We start from the raw sequence: 21,083 nt of genomic DNA, 5'->3' as shown, positions 1-21,083 counted from the left end.
GAAACAAAATGAAACAGTGGTTTGTGCGGAACAATGCCATTGGAAACCTGCAGCTTGCGAGCAATAGCCCTGCTGTGTGGGAAGAGGAAGTGTGTTTCAAACTCGGGGCAATTTCTCTCAAGCAGACTGCAGCTGGCCAATTTACAAGCAGCATGAATAATGCACAGACACTTGGCCGTGAGCCGCCGTCCTCGCTGTTTGCTGCCACAATGGACAGACATCCCTCATTGGAAACGGGCAACAGGAGGAGGAGGAATGTCTGACGCCTTAATAATGGCGACAGAGGCCCTAAAAGCTCGTCTCATGTAGCAGTAGTAGTGCCACCCCCCCTTTTTACTTCGCCTTTCCCCCGGCTGCCGAGAGGAGTCCGACATGTTTAATTAACAGGTCATCTCTGGAGGCGAGAGGTGCTTCTTCTGCTCCGCAGGCTGACACTATGAATGAGCTGCACTGCATTATGTTTTCAACTACGACACTCATAATGTTCTGCAACAACAAGACCAGGGGCCAGGTGAATAAACTGTGTGAAATATGCATATGCATTCTATTCCTCAGACATATAAAGCTGAAAATACTCTTGATTTATATATATCAATCACTGAGGAACTGTGTGTACGTGCATGAGCTTTATTCACACTCCCACAGTTCACCATAAATGGGTTTAGAAACGATCTCAAACATCCAGGTGCGTATTGACACTTTGGCCTGCTCAAAAACTCACATTAGACCTGTCAATGAGAAGAAAGGCAAAGAAGTCCCATTGTGTTGCATCGAAATTCTCCAACAGCGCCAGAAACAGCTGTCATTACACACGCTGAGCCTATTTATAAAGCCCATACCACTAACTCATTACATGTACATCACCACACTTACATCGCAGTCGTTATTAAATGTCAGAGGGACCATTCAACGTTCATATTGAAACAGACAGAAATTGCTTTATGATTCAGTCTCAAATGAGATTATTACCAGAAGGATGACAATGAAATGTAAAAAAAAAAGAAAAAAAAAAGGAAAAATTAATCATTTATAAATTCACATTGACATTTTACAGAAGGTTGTGTAGACTGTTAAAATAAAAGCAGCAAACAAACAACATAAAGAATGTTTTACTTTGAAGTTACATCTCATTATATATTTGAAATCAGAACCATTTTTATATCAGACCTGAAGTAAGTGTGAATTGCACTCACTCTTTTATAAATGCCAGTTTATATGTGGGGAAATGGCGTATGCGTGATTGTTGACATTATGTGTTGTTTATGCATCTAGCCCAAGGCATTAACAGCCGTACTGGCGGAACTAAATGACCTAAATGCTCTTGCTAGCACGGCTATTTAGCACGGGACAGAAAGTACAGCTGAGCTGATGGGCAGATTCATCCTCTTGGGACCATGACTGCAAAAATTGCATCCCATGTCTTTTCCTCAGCACTTTTGGAAATCATCTGAAGTCAAATAAAGATGCTGAGGAGAACTCATAAGGAAAAAAATGATGGCTAAAAACGCTTAACTTTGCCTCCAAATGACTTCATGCAGTTGTTTTGTTATATGAGCACAATGCTGTCATTTACTGACACTGATATCCGATCTGAAATTTCACTGCAACCATCTGAGGCGTCAGCTTCAATTTCAGCCCTTGAGAAACAAGTTGCCACTGATTGGTCCTCCTCACATTCTGCCTGACGTGTTTATTTTCTTCTTTTACCTTCTTCATCTCATTGATATGCCGCTGCCAGTCTTTCCGAGTGTGTGTGTGTGTGTGTGCCAGCATAAACGTGTGTACATGATGTTTTGTGTTAGGTCCCATAAACACAGAACACTCATTTCTCTCTGCTCGGCGCCTGAGGCAGAATAATAACAGGATGCTCTCAAAGGAAAAACCTTTCTCTTTTCCCCCACAGAAACTCTCACCATCGCTCGGCGCCTCTCTCCCGTGGACCCACACTAAGCAGTGGGTTTGAGTGCTTGGAGAGGTACCAGGTAGCAGGTATACCTCATTCTCATTTGGCAAGCCTCAGAGGACTGCTGTGGGGGTTCAACATCTCTCTCCCACTTTGCTTCTACTCTCATCCCCTGGCCTCCGCTGCTGAAAACAAGCTGTTTCTTCTTAAACAACACTGAGATACAGTAAAGAGCACGCAAGTAAAGATGAAAACAAATTCACACACAAACATTGCTATTCTTGGAGGCTCACAATGGACTCTGCTTTGTTTCACAGCTCTGAGGTTAGAAAACTCCAGCCAAGAATCCACAACTAACATAAAACATGAATAAAAGGAAGGGAGGGGGCTAAAAAGACAGCAACACAAGGTTTTAACACGGCAGCGGTGATAGAAGTACAGCCGTGCCTGCGGGGCGACACGGGCTGACGCAGCCTCTCACACGCTGATAAAACAGCTTAGTCACCGAGTCTGGGACCCTCAGGCTGGGGTCAAGGACAGCAAACAAGCAAAAAATACACACACACAAACACACGGCTATGATGAAATTTGTGACCGCTGTCTAAACAAACACCTTGCTGTTCCCTCACATCCCGTCCTATCTGATTCCTGCATCAACACAGCAGATATCTGATTGTATAAAACCGGAACACTACCACAGCGATAACACGCACGCACACAAATATACTACTAAATTATACCAATACTGTATACTATACAGATGCAGATAAGACTGCTCTCTCTGATAAAGACTACCAAACAGCCGTCGTCATCACAAAGCAGAGGCATTACAGCAACACTGAAATGCGGTCAGTCACAGGCGGAGGAGGAACAACAAACACGTAATACATGAGATAGTCTCCTCCGAAAGATGGAAGATGAGGTGCTGGGTATCCTCTCCAGCTTCCTGCGTCCCACCAGAGAACACGAGGGAACAGGAGGAAATAGGACAAAGAAGCTTCAGTTCTTGCTGCCAGAAGCTCAGATAAGATTACAACAAGGTAATTGGAGCAGCAAAAACTTTTTCTTTTCACACAATGTCCTTTTATGTGGTGTGAGGAGAATAAGAGCAGTCTTTGAAATGACAGGCCAAAAACAGCAGAGGGAGCGAAAGAGGATGATATACTTTAATTAAGTATGATGGTGATGGAGAACGGTTTGGTTGGGTTGGTGTGTGTGTGTGTGTGTGTGTGTGTTGGGGGGGGGGCATGTCCAATTATGTAGCTATGGAAACACTCCATCTTCTCCACCTCTCTCGCTCTGTCACGCTCCCCTCATCCTCCCCCACCTCCATAATGGCGCTTTCAACTGCCGTGCCCATTTGGCTGATACGTCATTTGTGCGAGTAGTTGTTCTGCTGTCAATTTCCCGATAGAGCAGTCTGGGCGCTGCGCCTCTGCTCTCGGTTCCCTGGAGTCGACCAGTCGATGGAGATCTGTCTGTCAGCAGGGTATGCATGCTGGGTGAATACTAGAGAGAGATGGTGCAATATGGGTTGTGTGTGTGTTTGTGGAGGAGCCTCAGGGGATGTGAGAACAGATGTGTGATAATAAGCGACTGTTTAAATGCGTTTTCAAAGGGTCATTTTACCCAAACTATGAAAAGGCAGGGGGTTTCGAACCATAAAACCTGCAAACTTATTTTCTCAATTATCTTCTTCCTATGAGCGATGGGGTCCTACATTAACACACTGATTTGGAGAATAACATTTTGTTTTTTTTATTTCAAATGAGAACATTTCTGTATGTTTTCCCTGTAATCTGTTCACTGGTTTGATGGCAGGGCTATATTTGGGGGGAAAAGGTGATGTAATGCTATGTAACCAATTTAGCAACAGTTGAATTGAATGACACTCGGTGAGCGGTTAGTGTAAGTTGCCAAATGTGTGGACTTCTATGACATTAGACCTGACCTGAAACCAGTGACTTACTTGGCCTTAAGCCTTTTGCCTTGAAATGACTTAATAACTTCCCTCAGACCTAAACTATATGCTAAATGCTTTTTTCAGTGGTACATCTTTTAATATATAAAAACACATTTTAATCAATCAATTTTAGATTTTTTTAGTGTAATATTATGACTGTGTTGTTAAAATGATGTTACATGTGGTAGGATTCTGGACTCGATGCAGGATTTGACTTTAGTGTAAGAACTTGAGACTTACTTTTAAATAGCAAAACAAGGATTTGGCCCAATATCTTTTGGTTACTGTCACAAATATGATCAAACTACACCCACACAGTCCTGATGAAGAACATTAACTTTTATCACTTTAAAATCACATCTAAACTTCTGATTTAGCTGTGAATACTTAATGATATCAAAAAGTATAAGTCGGATCTTTACCAGCGTTTTCTAGGGCTTAAATATCTGTATCTACCATGATATATCCCTAGCAACTCCTCAATTATTCTTTATTATTCCAGAGAAAGTGCCCTAATTAATCCATGGAACATGCTGTCAAGTGTTGTTGTAGGGGCTTATGTCTTTAGCAGAAATGAGCTAATAAAAATATGCAGAGGACAAAAGGCCAGAAAGGGTCACTTATGACGTCATCTTACACTAGGTGTAAGGCAACATGCAGCGCAGTTTAACTGTCATTACCAATTTCATTTTTCACACCCAGCGCCCACGTTGTGTAAGTAGCAAATGTAGTTGCACCCATCTGTGTGTGCACAGATGTGATGCTCATGAGATGTGGTCAGACACATTATTGCTATCTTGATGCAGCACAAAGAGTCTGTGCCATTGACCAACAAAAATCTGAATGGCTAACAGTATTTGCCTGCTGTTTAAAGGTCGCATTATTCAGGTTGTAAGAGACGCCTACAAAGATGGGTTTACACACAGGGACATGCACCTTTCAAAGGGAATGAGAGATGACATGCTAATTTATGTTATGTCTAAAACAGCTATGATTAATAAAGAGACCCCATACATCCGTTTGCACACAGATTATGTTTTGTTTAACTAGCAGAAGTGGAGTTGGACATGCACTAAATGCACTTGCACCATGAACTCTAGAACATGTGCTAAAGATCATTAATTTGGGTGTAAAATTATGGAATGGACTAAATGATGAAATAAAGATGTGTAATTCTATGTTAGTTTTCAAGAAGACTTTAAAATCTAAAATTATCAAGGGTTACAATGAAATTTGATTGAATTTGATTTTTCAGTTTAAGCTATCATGTGTTTTCTAACGATGTGAATTATTCAGTTAATGTAATGTATATAATGTATACATGTAGATGGTACAGGAAAGGCAAAAATAAGCCTTGGGGCTTCAGCCTATTCCTTTTTCGGTTGCTGTCTGATGGATTCTTTTGTAAAAAAACATGATTTTATTTTGTCTTTGTTTTGTTTTTGTTTTGTTTTTGTTTTTTGTTGTTTTTTGTAACCGAAATAAAGCATTCATTCATTCATTCATTCAATAGGGCCCTAGAGTCTACAGGGGATGGCTCTGTGAGACTGTACTTAGGTACAGTCATGCTTTGAACTAAATGTTAGCATGCTTAATATGCAACATTTACCAGGCTCAACATCTTAGTTTAGCCTGTTAGCATGCTTACTTTTAACAATCTAAACATTCCTGCTACAACTAAAGGGTGTTAGGACTGTGATTTGTTTTGCATATTTTTGGGCAGTTACTAAAGTTTTCAACAAACTGAAAGTGGGTTCTGTTGACCAGAAGGTAGAAAAAGTCTGGGGATCGCCAAAGTTATTTTAATTCAGCCTGAGGGGAATATAGATGTTATGGCATCTAGTAGTTGTTGCGATATGTTTGGACAAAGGTGGTGGACCAACAAAACAAGATTTCGATCCCTACAGTCATGTAGGGATGGAATATGATTCTGTTTTTACACAAGTTAGGACCTTTATTTTTTTTTACCATCTGCTTTAGTCAAGAAGTTGAGGATGAGAAGTCTGGTTGAACAAGAGTGCCCTTTCTGAGTCATACAATGATGTGGGAGAGCCGCCTCTCTAAAAAATATATTGCATATAAAACTACATATTTAAAAAATGTCCTCATACCAAACTGCCATACTATGTTGCAGTGTGTAAGGAAAGACTGAGCCACAGAGGCTTATGGATTTTCCAGAAAGGTCATTTTTCAATGTCCAAACAAAGTTCCTTACACCTCCACTGTGCTGCTGTGAAGGCTGAAATCTCTGCAAGAGATATGTCCAAACCCTGGCATTATGGTTATTTGGGTGAACTGACCTTTTCAGAAAAAGCTATGAGGCTTTATAAATAGTTTACTGCATGTGAGGAGGCTAAATTATGTTGCCATGATTCAATACATATAACACTCAGAAGACACATATATGCAGTCATGGAAAAAATGATTAGACCACCCTTGTTTTCTTCATTGTATTGTTCATTTTAATGGCTGATACAACTAAAGGTACATTTGTTGGGACAAATGTAATGATAAGAACAAAAATAGCTCATAAGAGTTTAATTTAAGAGCTGATGTCTAGCCATATTCCATGCTTTTCCTGATAATGATTTTGGTTATTATCAAGAAAACCATGGAAAATGGCTAGACATCACCTCTTAAATTAAACTCTTATGAGCTATTCTTTGTTCTTATCATTATATGTGTCCAAACAAATGTACCTTTAGTTCATAGTACATTAAAATGAACAAGAAATTGAAGAAAAAGCTAGGTCTAATCATTTTTCCATGACTGTACATATATATATATGGAAGACAAAGGAGGCTATAGATGAAGCTGCGACTGCGGAGACTGCACACATCTCAATAGACTTGTTGAAGTGACTATTTTTGGCACAAGGAATATTATTTTTCACTCTGCAAGAGATAGGAAGTCAGTCCTGATAAGTGTTTGTGAAACCCATTTGCAGTTCATGCGGGAGATGGTCCATGCAGAGAGAAAACACATACGCGCGCACACACACAGTCACAGGAAACGCACACAGCTGTATTTGTGTCAGTCGATAAGACAGTGCTGAGAGACCACGAGAGACGGAGGGGGGAGGTGTACGGAGGGGAGACAGTGAGACACAGAGAGGGGGGTGTATGTGTGAGTAAGAGAGAGAGAGAGAGAGAGAGAGAGAGAGAGAGAGAGATGTAGAGAGAGATTAGAGAAGGAGAGCGATGGAGGGAGGCAGAGGGTTGATCGAGAAGCGCTCCCCACCGGCTCACTAAAATCATCGCCGGCCCAATTTCACAGGAAGCACTAAACCTGTCCATTATCTCCTGGCTCGTTGGCTGTCAGATACAGGCTCATCTACACCCTGACAGATGACGGTCTGTCTGTCTGCGCTGTCCTTAATACACACACACACACACACACACACACACACGAAAAACACAAAACCATGCTTGCACACACGCACACGGAGTAACCTCCTGCCTCGTTACATAATTCATGCGCTGTGTACCTGTGCCCCTGGGGGATGTATAGTTGATTTGAGGTAAGGAGAGCTTGTGTGTGTCTGCATCTGTGTGCATGCGTGTGTTTCTCACCAGACTTTTCTCTCATTCCTCCTCTGCCAGCTGCTCTTCCAGCCCTTTAATACCATTCAGCTCTCGCCCCAAACACCCCCGTTACATAATCATAATTTTGCTCACAGTAGTCTCGCTCTGAAAAGGCACTAATAACGGAGAGAAAGTTTTCTGGGCATCAGTGCTGAGGGAAGTGCCTCCGCACGCTGGCGCTTTAATGACACAAGAACAACTTTGTGTCAAGAAACATTTGAATTCAAATACGTTTTTGACCCAGTGTTTCTCTCTGATGCCTGCTGCTCCGAGTGCTGCCTGCAGCAACAGTATGCCAACATTTGAGATATTAATTCTATTTTTTAAAAGCAGCATTTGGACAGCTCTATGCCCTGAGTAGCCATCATTTGCCAGCATCTTAAATGGGATAATCCAGCAAGGAATACAGAAGATAAATTTGTACTGGAAATGTATTCAAATGAGCATAAACACAGACCTTTTTTTGCTTTCAAAATCTTAATTTCTGAGCTTCAAATGAATAGTTCAACACTTCTGCTTCTTCACTTTGTGGTGGAGAGTTAGTTCAGAATATTGATACAACTATCAGGCCTTTAACTATAAGGCTACATCCAGCAGCATTAGTTTAGCTTTGCATATCGCCAACCTAGTTGTTTTTTTAAAACAAGATGTGACCATATTTGGACAAGAGAGCTGGGACATGAAGCTTAGTTTATTAGTTATCAGCTAATGCTGGTGGAAGCTAGCTGGGTTGGTTAGCGAGGTGCATCCGTAATTTAAAATGAACAGCTGACTTCTTGAAGTCTCTTTTAGTACAACTCAACACTGAAGACATTTTTTGGTGACCAGAATGTTTCAATTAATTTTCATGAAGTGAAAACAAACTGTGAGGTGTCAGAGTTCTAAGGAGAAAACACAATGTGCCATGGTCGTGTCCGATAGTGGCCTGTCAATCATAAACTAGCTACACCCGAGAGCATACCCTGCTTTATTGTTTATTTTACTCTAAATGGGACAATAATTCGAAAAAAATCAACATCATGCTGTATTGAAAACTATTAACTCATTTTTAGAATGCTTATTGAGGTAATAAATCAAGTAAGAAGTAGGGTAACTTTCTCATAGACTTCTATAAAATCTGACTTCTTTTGGCAGCCAGTGGAGGTCCCTGGCTGGCCATTAGAAATAACTCAGGATTAAGGCACTTCTGCATTGGTTTTATTTTCAGACCTGTAGGTTTGGGCTTGATAAAGACTGGAAACAGGGAAACACTTAACCAAGCCCAGAGTAACAAAATACAGTTAAAAGCACCACAAAAGTGTAAAAATTATAGTTTGGCATTTTACTGGCAGCTATGTGCCAGTATTTCTTTCCCAAAGCCCACAACTGCCTAGTCAGACACATAACCCCCTGCAAACATACATTTTTATACTTGTGCTTTTGTACAGATTAAACAAACAACACACAGTATAACAGGTTACTTAGTGAGCTTTGCAGGTGCTCGTAGGTGGATTTTGTCACCTTTGGACAGATTCAGACTGGCTAATGTAAGATAATTCACCTGGCTCCAGTTTCATATTCAACCGACAGCAAATGAAGAGTGGAATCAATCTTCTCACCTTACTTTTAAAAAGAAAGCAATTAAAGATATTTCCAAAAATGTCAAACTAATGCTTAACCAATAGGAATTGTGTGTGTTGATTTGAAACTTCACACGTGTCTATGTGGGTAATAGTGTTATCTAAGCCCTGATGTTAAACAACAAAAACTCGCAGGATTTGTTAAAATCAATAGCAATCATCCCTGTGTGGCACCTTTCAAGGATATATCTTTGTGAGAAAACCTGCCTTTGGATAAGATCTGTGCACTGGGAACACAGCTGTCAATGTTTTGAATCATGCAGAGTTGTACACCATGTTTCTTTTCTGCTACCTTGGAGTTAAAGTGTTTCTTCTGGTGCTGCGTCCTTCACAGGTCCCTGGTGGTTCTGACTGGAATGTGGCTGCAGGTTTGTGCAGTGCATAACTGCAGAGTTTTGCCAACAACATGTCAGAAGCTATGGTCGGAACAACCTATCATTTCAACCGTGGTCTTCTCATTATGATGGTAGAGCAATTACATGGGAATAGTGGAAAGTACTGAGTGGGATGATAATGATAAGGAGAAAACAACATGAATGGAAAAGGTCAAACACTGACCACTGAAGGTTCTGTTGCCATGGGTGTGGGTCAAAATTCTCACTGAAATAGATCCTAATAGTGAAGACTAAAAATCTAATTTTGATGATTGCTTCCCTCCATTTACATTTTTGAAATTTAGGATGGGTTATGTCTTCAACTGAGAGAAACTATTGGACATCCTAATCAAGAAGCTTTCATCTTCAGATAGAGATTTTGATACAGTGCAAAAAGAACAAACAGCACAGAAAAATATTCAGCTTAACAAAGTCATCTACTGTATGACAATATGTTGCCTACAAAAGGCAATCGACAGGAGTTTCGACAGTGGAAGTCAAGCACATGCTATGGAAGGTATTCAAGTGGGTAGAGTTATGAGAACACTGTTGCTAGGCAACCAGGCAACCATAATGGAGGCCCAAAGGCTCTCTAACAAGATAGCACGATGTCAATGACCAAGGATTAAAGGAATGCATGCATATAAATGGCTACAGCAATGTTGCAGTATGTGCCTTTCCCAATAAATAGCAAATATTAATATTCATGTTTTTCTTTTAGCTGGTGAGCAGTTAATTCTCTTTCAAATGGGAAACGTGAAGGCATAATGAGGTAAGAGAAACCACACATTTGGAACTATCACATCACAACCTGGTACACACTGGTTGAAAAATGAAACAACAGCCTTGTCATTATACAAAAGGTGATGGTAACAATGGCAACACGTCCCCCTGAGGGAACAACATCTCTACAATGTGTTGAAGCTTGTGTGTGAGATGTGGTGTGTGTAAAATCACATTTATGACAAAGACTGTGGGTGTTGTCACCTGTCTTACCTATCATGGGTGATTCAATGAAGCTCCAGGTGTTGCTCTGCGGTACGTAGGACTGGAGGACACCTGCCGAGCGCCCGGCCTCGTTCACACCTCCGAACACGTAGACCTTCCCTCCACACACCGTGGCTGCTGCAGAATGGACCGGCTTAGGAAGAGGAGAAACTGTCTCCCACTGGTTCGTGATGGTGTCGTACCTGCAGTGAAAAAAATAGCATTTTTAGTCATTTCAACCTTGGATGAATTCAAATTAAAAACTAAAGCAAAATAAATCAAGAGAAAAAAAACGTGTCAAGGTTTAAACTCTACCCCATGTGCATTAACAGACCCACGACAGGGAGTCTCTAAATAACCTAAACTCTAATGATTCATAAACTCTTCTAACACTTACACAGTCAGTCATTTATATCCACAAACACCAATAATATACAGAAACACACTGAATTTAAAGTTCCCACTGCTCTGAATTCACTGTGTAACGCTCGTTTTGGCTGCAGGGCTGACAGATATAATTAGCAGAATGCCTACACCACCAGGGAAGATGAAAAAGACCAACCATTACGTACAATGACAGCAATTAAAGCAATTACACAAAGCAACATATGTTGGGAGCTACAAGCCATTAGTCTCTAGAGTTGGGCTGTGTGTCAGCGCGGAGCTTTGGACCTTTCTCACTGAGCCCTCTTTGGCAGAGACTTCAACGCTGAGCCTAAACTCAGCCGACCCAAACCGGCACAAACAGATGAAAGGGCCTCACACAATGGGCTGCATGACAACAAGTCACTGGCTTATGCGACTCTGCCCTTGTCAGAGGTTGAGTGTGCGTTTTTATGTATATTTCTTAAATTTGCATTTTGTGTTTGGTGTGCGTGCTGCATGTGTTTAGACATGTGTTTGTGTGTGTGTTTTTTGCCCCGTGGCTCCATTAGCGTAGTGTAATCCCATGTCCATGGGCCACTGATCAAAGCTGCCGCGCCGACAGCCTTCCAGCTGGAGAAGGCCTCATTAAAGAGCCGATCCAGGATCTGTGATTAAAACACACATCTATTCACACGAAAGCAAGCCTTCTTAATCAAGGTTGTCTCTTTGTTATAAAAGAAAAACACCTTTACATGAAAAACTGTAGCCAATGTCCCCTAGGACAACAAACCTTATACATCAAACACTTGAGGAATGCTTTAATGCTCAAAAAAGTAGACTCCCATTCTGTCACTTAAAGGCAATGTAATTATAAATCAATGACCTTCACGGGGCTTTTTGCTGAATTTTTTAGCGAGCCCACAGGTGTCTGCTTTCTCATCTGATATACCCGTCAAAGACATACAGGTGTGCAAAGATATTTTTTCAGTCTATGGATACCTTACTGTTGCAACTCCTGCGGCATTTGAAAACCACCTGGAAGCTCTGTTTGCTTCCACCTTCCTGTGAAAAACCCGCTAGATAAAGTGTAAGAGGAGATGAGTGTATTTAGCCTTTAGGAATATTCTCATTGGGGGTCTGATAATGTTCTTGTCAACACCTGCTGAGGGGATGGGCTTAAATCGACTGGTAGTCTGAGGAAGTGGTGACAAAGAAGACACTCTGGAAGAGGTGGACGCGAGACACTCAAGAGTGCCAATTAGCACTGTTTAAACACACAGGCACACACACAGGCACACACCAGCATCAGGTTGAGTAACTGAGCCCTGTTGAGATACAGGGACCATCGCGTGTCTTATTCTCTGGTAAATGTAATTACTCCTCAGACCACATTGGGGGAGGTTCATAAATTTAAGGGTCAGACACTGCTAAGTGAAGCTGATTACAGCACAGACAAAAGGCCAACAGGACTACTGCAAACAGCTGGTCATGATAAAATAAAAAAAGATTAAAGAAACAAATCTCTAAATTTACATCTATACTCTTAGTTAAAGTTAGCTAAAATTCTAAGAGACTGCTTGCTGTTTTTCTGGCTATCTCTTACAATAGTCATATTTTTAAATTGGGCTACACGGTGGTGAAGTAGTTCGCTGGTTCGACTCCGGCCTGCTGCTCTTCTGTGTGGAGTTTGCATGTTCTCCCCGCGTCAGCGTGGGTTCTCACCGGGTACTCCGGCTTCCTCCCACAGTCCAAAAACATTGCCCGTAGGAGTGAATGAGAGCGTGATTGTCTGTCCCTATGTGTCAGCCCTGTGATAGTCTGGAGACCTGTCCAGGTGTACCTCGCTTCTCACCCAATGTCAGCTGGGAACGGCTCCAGCCCCCAGCGACCCAAAGTGCGGTTCAGGATAATGAATGAATGAACTGAATATCCTTTAATTTAGTTTAACTTATCAGTCAGTGCAAACCTACAGTAGATGGAATTTGGCATGGCCCCAGTTTGGAGAAGCAGGCAAGAGTACGGCATTGAAGCTAAGCAATGTACATGAACGGGGGGCAGCAGCGAAACTTATTTTACCTTAAAAAAAAGTTAAAACTTTGAAATTGTGTTTTTCAGTTTAAGTTTACGCTATATTTAGAATATTTTCACTTGCTGTCAGACATTCCTGTTAAATTTAGCCTACACAGACAGAACTATAGCTGTTGTGAGCTCTCTTCTAAGTAATGTTACCTCGCAGAACACAGGAGATACTGGCCTACCGCTGCCTCTATCGGTTAGTTAGTTTGTTATTGTGTGACTTTGATTTAGTTGAGAGTAGTTTGAGAGCTAGTTCAGATTCATCAAAGTCACAGACCAGACCAGCAACTCCCATATTGTGCGAGGTAAAATAACTTTTTTGGCAATGGAGTCTGGTGGCTGTTTTAGGCGGCTAAAATAAGTTATGCTGCTTCCCCTGTCCACAGCAGTAATTTGCTTAGCTTCCATGCCTGCACCTGCTTCTCTAAACTGCACAACCCCACTGAAATAAGCAACAAAGTTAAAGCTGCATTCATTAATATTTTCATATTAACAATGGATCAACTGACTGTAAGCTAAGTAAGTCTGTGTACTGTAATCTACAGACAGTTGCTACCCAACTTTGCCGTCTCCCTCGGGTCAATTGAGCTTTAAAGACTATCTTGTTATTTTGATTTAATGGCCTGCTACACTGTTTTGACAAATTCTCACTGCTTTCATCCCCCTTATTTCAAGACACAGGAAGCAACTGATTTGAGTGAAAAGGCTTTTATAAATGGAGTGCACTCTACTTGCCCATCACCAAACAGACAAAGTAAGTGAACTAGCTGAGGAATAAAGTTTAACATTGAGTTACTCAATATTGGACTTACATTTGTCAGGTGGCCAGACACACGACTCCAAATAATTGCTAATGTTGCACAACTAGCTGTGTAAGATTGTAACTATTTGCTGACACATTCCCCACAACAACTTTACGAGGTGATAATATGTCAATCTTGTGTTTACAGGTTATTTCTAGTGCCCTAGAGGGGTGACGTAAAATAAAAATATTGCAGCTTTAAAATTTGAATAAAACATCCTTATTTACTCTGAGTATATAATTTCCCTGAGTGAATGTCTGCTGACAGGAAGGTGTAAACTGCTCTCACTCATCTGATCAACATTCATATGAGCCATGAACTTGTGATGTTTTTAGTCTACTGGTCACATGGTCACACAGGTTTTTATGGTGGAACTTTAAAAAAAAACAAAACCCAAAATGTCTTTGCAGGCCATTTTTTCTGCCATAATGTCCATCAGTTCCAAAGAAGAAAAGAAAGTATTATTGTCAACTTCTCTAACAATAAGAATGTGGGCAGATGGCCACATGGGACACAGTCCCAACCCATTTTAAAGCAGTGACAAAACAAATAATACAAAAATGTAAAATTTACATTCCCATGGAACTAAAGCTGTGAATTATGTTTCAAGGGAAACAAACTTTATCCCAGATTGCGTTGATGTATCACAAACAGGTTTCTAATTAAATTCCATGGAATCCTGCACACTGACAAGGTTTGGGTAGATGGATGGAACAAACAAACTAAACTTTTACCCAGAAGGCCACTGTTCACATCCCTTGTGAAACAAAGAGTAACAAATGTAGTTTAATTTTAAATCACAAGGTTAACCATGTGTTTAAAATGTGACAGTTATTGTTAGTATGCTTTTCCTAGTAAATTCTCCAAAGAACACTTGATACTTAGGTATGTGTGTATTTTGAGGAACATACTTTGCATCTACTGTACATTTGATTAAAATATTGGAATGCTGACAACACACTGACCATCCAGTCTGACCATATTAGCTGTGGCCAGTCTGACCAGTTTGACTACACCTGACACATACAGTAGTGTTCAAAATAATAGCAGTCCAATGTGACTAACCAGATTAATCCAGGTTTTTATTATATTTTTTATTGCTACATGGTAAACAAGGTACCAGTAGGTGCAGTAGATTCTCAGAAAACCAACAAGACCCAGCATTCATGATATGCAGCTCTTAAGGCTGTGCAATTGGGCAATTAGTTGAAAGGGGTGTATTCAAAAAAATAGCAGTGTCTGCCGTTGATTTAACAAACAAAACTATTTTGTACAAACTTTTTTTTTCTCTAGGATTTAGCAATCGTGTGATCACTAAACTAATATTTAGTTGTATGACCACAGTTTTTTTTATAACTGCTTCACATCTGTGTGGCATGGAGTCAACCAACTTGTGGCACCTTTCAGCTGTTATTCCACTCCAAGATTCTCTAACAACATTCCACAATTCATTTACATTTCTTGGTTTTGCTTCAGAAACCGCATTTTTGATGTCAACCCACAAGTTCTCAATTGGATTAAGGTCCACTCCATAACATCAATGTTGTTGGTTTGGAACCAAGATGTTGCTGGTTTACTAGTGTGTTTGGGCTCATTGTCTTGTTGAAACACCCATTTCAAGGGCATGTCCTCTTCAGCATAAGGCAACATGACCTCTTCAAGTATTCTGACATATGCAAACTGATCCATGATCCCTGGTATGTGATAAATAGGCCCAACACCATAGTAGAGAAACATGCCCATATCATGATGCTTCACTGTCTTCACTGTGTACTGGGGAGTTTGGGGCTCGTCTCACAAACTGTCTGTGGCTCTTGGACCCAAAAAGAACAATTTTACTCTCATCAGTCCACAAAATGTTCCTCCATTTCTCTTTAGGCCAGTTGATGTGTTCTTTGGCAAATTGTAACCTCTTCTGCACATGCCTTTTTTTTAACAGAGGGACTTTGTGGGGGATTCTTGTAAATAGAACAGCCTATAATTGTTTGCACCTCTTTATAAGTTTTCGCCTCTCCAATCAACTTTTTAATCAAAGTACGCTGTTCTTCTGAACAATGTCTTGAACGACCCATTTTCCTCAGGCTTTCAAAGAGAAATGCATGTTCAACAAGTGCTGGCTTCATCCTTAAATAGAGGCCACCTGATTCACACCTGTTTTTTCACAAAATTGATGACCTCACTGATTGAATGCCACACTGCTATTTTTTTTAACACACCCCTTTCAACTAATTGCCCAATTGCACAGCCTTAAGAGCGTGCACATCATGAATGCTGGGTCTTGTTGGTTTTCTGAGAATCTTCTGCACCTACTGGTACCTTGTTAGCCATGTAGCAATAAAAAATATACTAAAAATCTGGATTAATCTGGTTAGTCACATTGGACTGCTATTATATTGAACACTACTGTATATGTTTCATCTGTGTATGACACGTTGACTATGTTTGGCAATTTGCAAATGTCCAAAATAGCTGGCACCGTGCCATGACATGTATATAAGTGTCCAGTCTCTGTCACAATTCATTCATCTTCTGTAAACATGGTAGAGATGAGTCCGATGTTGGATGGAATAAATGTGCATTAAACAAACACTTCTCCACTTGATCTCTTCCTCTATCAAACCACAAAATGCATACTAAGGGGAAAACATGTTTCACTGGTTTTTTTGTATGGTATAAGTTTTAGGAGACTGGGTTGCGATCTCTCATGCAAATGACCAGTATCTTTCTACCGTCAAGCCATGTATCAAGAAAATGGGTTTTTAAGGGCCATTAATATAAACATGGCACAGCTATCATGCAGACGAAAGGAGGATCACAAGTTCTGATAGAGGAACATATGCAGGTCAAAAGAAACTCAGTGTCTCAGACAGTCTCAGAGGTCACGATTCTGATTGAATTCATTACACGTGTGATTCACCATCAAGCATTTATTATGAAGCGTGACATTAGGACTGACACTAGAAAGATTCTCAGAGTGGGTGTATACAGTTTGATTATATCTCCAAGGCAGAGGAGAAGGAGGAAGAAGAGAGACAGAGGAAAACAACAGTGCGTTCATTACAAAAGCAAAGACTATATCTCTGTTCTCAGCTGTGAAGCTCTCCATCAGACAGAAAGGCAGACAGAGCTTTTTTATTGTCACTAAGACACCGTTGGAGTTTATCCATCAACATGTTGCTCTGCATCGATTGCTTTTTTTCTAAAGTGTTTATACACAATGACTGATCACTGCATGAAGCCATGTAATCGGCTGTAGCTCCTGACAGGGCTTGTTTCATCACGCAGGGACAATCATCTCAAAAATGCGACTGCAGGGTTACAACAGAGCAAACAATGTAGGATTGTGTTCTTTTATGTACGCAGAGAGACAGAAAGAACGACAGATAGGAAGGGTAGACAGAGATTATGAATGAAAGAAAGAGGCCAGTCTTTCAAAAAGATTTGTCTCTGAATATGTACTGTAATCTGGATAAAGAAAAACAAGTTAATTCTCGCAGCATGCACTGTGACTGACATGTCAACAAATCAGAATTAGAATGCGATGTCAGCCAGGTGTAAAAGCGACCCACGCAGTGTGATTGTGTTGGTAAAAAAGCACCAGCTAACATTTCTCTGGCCTTTGTTTTCCACAACCCATATGGATAAGAAGTTGTTGAATGTCTGATAACAACAGGTGAAATTGGGACAGTTGGCATGGAAATGTACAGTTGCACCTGCCATGTTTGTTTATGCTGACAGCAGACGGATTTGCAATCCCCCCCACCTGCTTGCATGCTCTGCATAGTGCACATGAAGAATTAGAGCCAACCTTAATATGCCAGTCTGCAACCTACAGTATTGAGAGAGTATAAATACCAGGTGTTAAATGAAAGGGTAGGAGTGGATTATGCATTATCTGAATGGCATATTCACACATAAACCACATATTTATTTGCATTTAGTGGCTGGTTTAGTATATCACAGTAAGACACATTACAAAATCAAATAGGCGTGTGCATATTATACAATTTATTGCATGTATACTTTGTTTCTACTGTATTAATCTATTCTGTTTCAGAGTAGATTAAAACATTTTCATTAACACCTTTAACGGATGATGATTATTTATTTTAATTGTCACAAAATCTCACAAAATTACGTGAGGCCCTCTCTCAATACTTTGCAACTTTCCTAGTCTATCTTGTGCACTCAGCCACAAGCCCTTTTATTAGACTACAAAGGGAACCCAGAACAATTCCGATACCAACATCTGCATTAGCCTGCATAACTATGCAGATATCTGTTTATAGAGATTAAGCCCAACAAAAATCTGCAGTGACCATATTCATTGTAATGGAGTAACATGTCGCCCAGGCCAACAGTGTGGCCCATTGATGTGTTTGCAATAGTTTTTGGACAACAGTTGGCTTCAACAACACAGGCAATACTTGTTTACAAGATCAATTAATTTTTGCTTTTGAACTTTATTGACAAAATTGGAGACTGGGCCTTGCACTCAGGAGCAGCCGATTCTGGGTTTAACTGCTGGATGACATCAGATGAGTTAGCTCAATATCTCCATTTAAGGCTCTTTAAAAAAAATAAAAACAATATTTTAGATTTTCTCCTTTAAGCTGTTTTTTTTTTTTTTTTTTATCTCAGGAGATAGCTGGAAGATAAGCTGCCCTGTTGCTCTAAATTCAATTTTGGTCCTCTTCAAAAACTGGAACATGTGTCTGGATGTAGGCTTCACCAGCTAAGACTATGCCACTCAGTGATGACATCATCACAGACAAGCTGAGAAAATGTGGAGCATGAGCAGATCTTGCCCCTCGGGCCCATGCTTTGTAACATTAACTAGGAAATATACATCTGAGTCAGGCAGCATAAAAATTAATGGATGCAGGAGAGCGCCATTATGCAGCCTTCCATTGGATTTGCTTGGTGGCATTACACGTCTAAAGCCTTGTGCATGTGCCAGCTTTTTTTTTTCTCTGTCACAGAACAGCTGCATTGGAGCAGCATCAAGATCCTATAGAAAAGAAGAGTAATTATGAAAAACATTAATCAGCAAATGAGATATACAATGATACAGGAAGTCAAAAGATCATAAAACAATGTATGTACTTTGTTGCAATGCGTTGGATGGCTGTGAGCGCTGAACTGACTGTTAATGATTTTGGTAGATAAACACATTGATGACCATGGCCTGCCTCTTGAAGCTGACCACATACCCTCTATCTTTACACCATGACCAACATGGTGATAGCCATCTGTATCTCTCTTACCAAAGACACACGAATGATGCAACCTACCCATGGAGAAGATGCCTGAGGCACCACAGCCAATTCACTAATATGGTTAGCTGCAGGGGAGTGTGGATGATGAGCCATGCTTTCCTCTATACCTCTCTGTCTCTCTCTTTTCACACGAACACGTGATAAACTATAATAGATGGGCTGCCAGTCTCTAAGATACTGACACGTATCCATTTCCCCTGAGATACAAACTACAGCATATATGGAGTGAGAAACGAGAGTGGGGAGTAAGGAGGAGGAAAGAAAAAACGCCTCGCTCAGATAACAAAACCACTCAGGCTCTATACACCTCAACACTGACAAAAAGATCCATTAAGTGGCAGAAGAGTGCATCATGCTGAAGTTAAAACCACAGTATAATGCTATACAAACACTTCCTGCTTAACAATAGCTGCAGTATCCCCCACACTAGCTATTAAAATCTGTGAGATTCAAACAGTTTGCAGTGGAAGATACAGGAAAGACATACCAACAAAACCTGCTTTCATTCAAGTTGTTTACTACACTCCCAGCACACAGGTCCAAAATAACAACATTGTAACCTTTAAAAACTGGGTGCGTGCACTGGAATGCAATGGAATTTGGTTTAAGAAAAAGAGAAATGCATTAATGGCCTGCAGAGAGGAGCTGATGCTCTAGATTCTATCGGAGCAGCAACTCATGCCCTTAAGTTACAAATTCACATTAATCCCTGCAACACCCCAGCTATCTATCTTACTCGCATGAACACTATCTCTCCGTATCCTTTGCATTCTCATCCTGCTGCCCACACGCAACCTCAGATCCACGTCGATGTAATATGGAACCCTAAAGCTATCTCAGTTGTGAGGGTATATTTGCCTTTTTTGCAAAAGAAACAATGTCGGTTGGCAACCAAATCAAAGAGCCACATTTTATTTTGATCACAGCTGAAGTACATGACATTGTCACAGAGATCTGTTCACTGCACTGACTTTTTTTTTTTTTTTTTACCCCTGCAGTTACCCAACAGTGTGACTTGAGGGATGGCAACGTCAACTGGTCAGTTGGTCAGTAGGTCCATCAATGAAATATCTTGACAACTATTGCATTAAATGCTATGGACTTTTCAAACCATGTTCTCAGGTCAATTTTGATTGGTCCAAAGTCTGACCCCCCTTACTTAATGTTGCTTATACGGACAAGCTTAAAGCAGTCAACATGATGACACTGGCTCCAGTTAGCCTGTGTGCAGCTGTGTGTATTTGTTTCCGGGCATCAGGCAATATAACTTCAAGAATCCAAAAAAAAAGGATTTCAGCACTTTTCCTGCTGCATGGAAGTAATTTAAATCCAAATCAATAACACCAAAAGTAAACAGTCAACCTAGATAAGCCTAGCATATATTATTATTATTATGCAAGTTTAACAGGAAAGAAGAAAGCTGACCAAGGTTTTTGGAGCATAGAGCGAAAAGGGGCTTGATTGAAGATTGGTTAGTAGTAATTACTCCAATACTTTTAATTTAAGAAGAAAATCTTGCAAAACCAATGCCATTCCCATAAGCAGTACTTGAGATATTGTTTGCCTATTAGCAAATATTGTTAAAATGCTAAACTAAGATGGTGAACATGGTAAATATACCTACTTAACATCAGCATTTAACATAATCACTGTGAACATGTTAGCAAGCTGTTATTAGCATTTAGGTCAAAGCTGTGCCTCACAGTGATGCTAGAATTTATTTAGTCCTTCAGTCTTACATGTGGTCTTCTGTGTTATGTAATTAATGAGTTTTTTCTGTTGATTTAAAAGATGAATCATATGAGCCTTGAAACACTGAAGATGTAAAGAGATTTGTCTATTGAGTAACTAAACAATCAGGGACTATAAAGACACCAACTGTCTTATTTTACAGTTATAATATATAATATATCCCCCATCTGGTGTTGAGCGTAATTAAACCAGAAGACCTCAATATAGAAAGATATTTGCATGCATCCCCACGTTTGACAGTTGTTTGATATGGTTTCTATACTGCCATTGGAACAGGCACAAGAAATGAGAGGGTGCACGTATATGAGTGAGTGCATCAATCCCTCATAGCCCTCTGTTTCCTGTCAGAAGTAATGAACTGAGAGGTTGTGATTTGG

At 40.4% G+C, this 21,083-nt stretch overlaps 1 protein-coding gene across 8 annotated transcripts in view; it reads right to left on the bottom strand.

Annotated features, from left to right (window-relative positions):
• LOC131991319 (kelch-like protein 29) overlaps positions 1-21,083 on the bottom strand; it is a 233,969-nt gene that overhangs the window by 5,532 nt on the left and 207,354 nt on the right. For 7 of the 8 annotated variants that reach the window (XM_059356683.1, XM_059356687.1, XM_059356686.1 and 4 more), the window contains exon 13: positions 10,440-10,633. In XM_059356683.1, the coding sequence (XP_059212666.1) occupies positions 10,440-10,633 (194 nt within the window). Of the gene's footprint in view, positions 1-10,439; positions 10,634-18,152; positions 18,197-21,083 lie in introns of those variants that run through there. The other variant, XM_059356690.1, reaches the window with a different exon arrangement.

This window comes from Centropristis striata, chromosome 18 (assembly GCF_030273125.1).
Source record: "Centropristis striata isolate RG_2023a ecotype Rhode Island chromosome 18, C.striata_1.0, whole genome shotgun sequence".
Classification (NCBI taxonomy): domain Eukaryota; kingdom Metazoa; phylum Chordata; class Actinopteri; order Perciformes; family Serranidae; genus Centropristis; species Centropristis striata.
The sequence above is the reverse complement of the archived record's forward strand: the minus strand, read 5'-3'. Positions and strand labels throughout refer to the sequence as shown.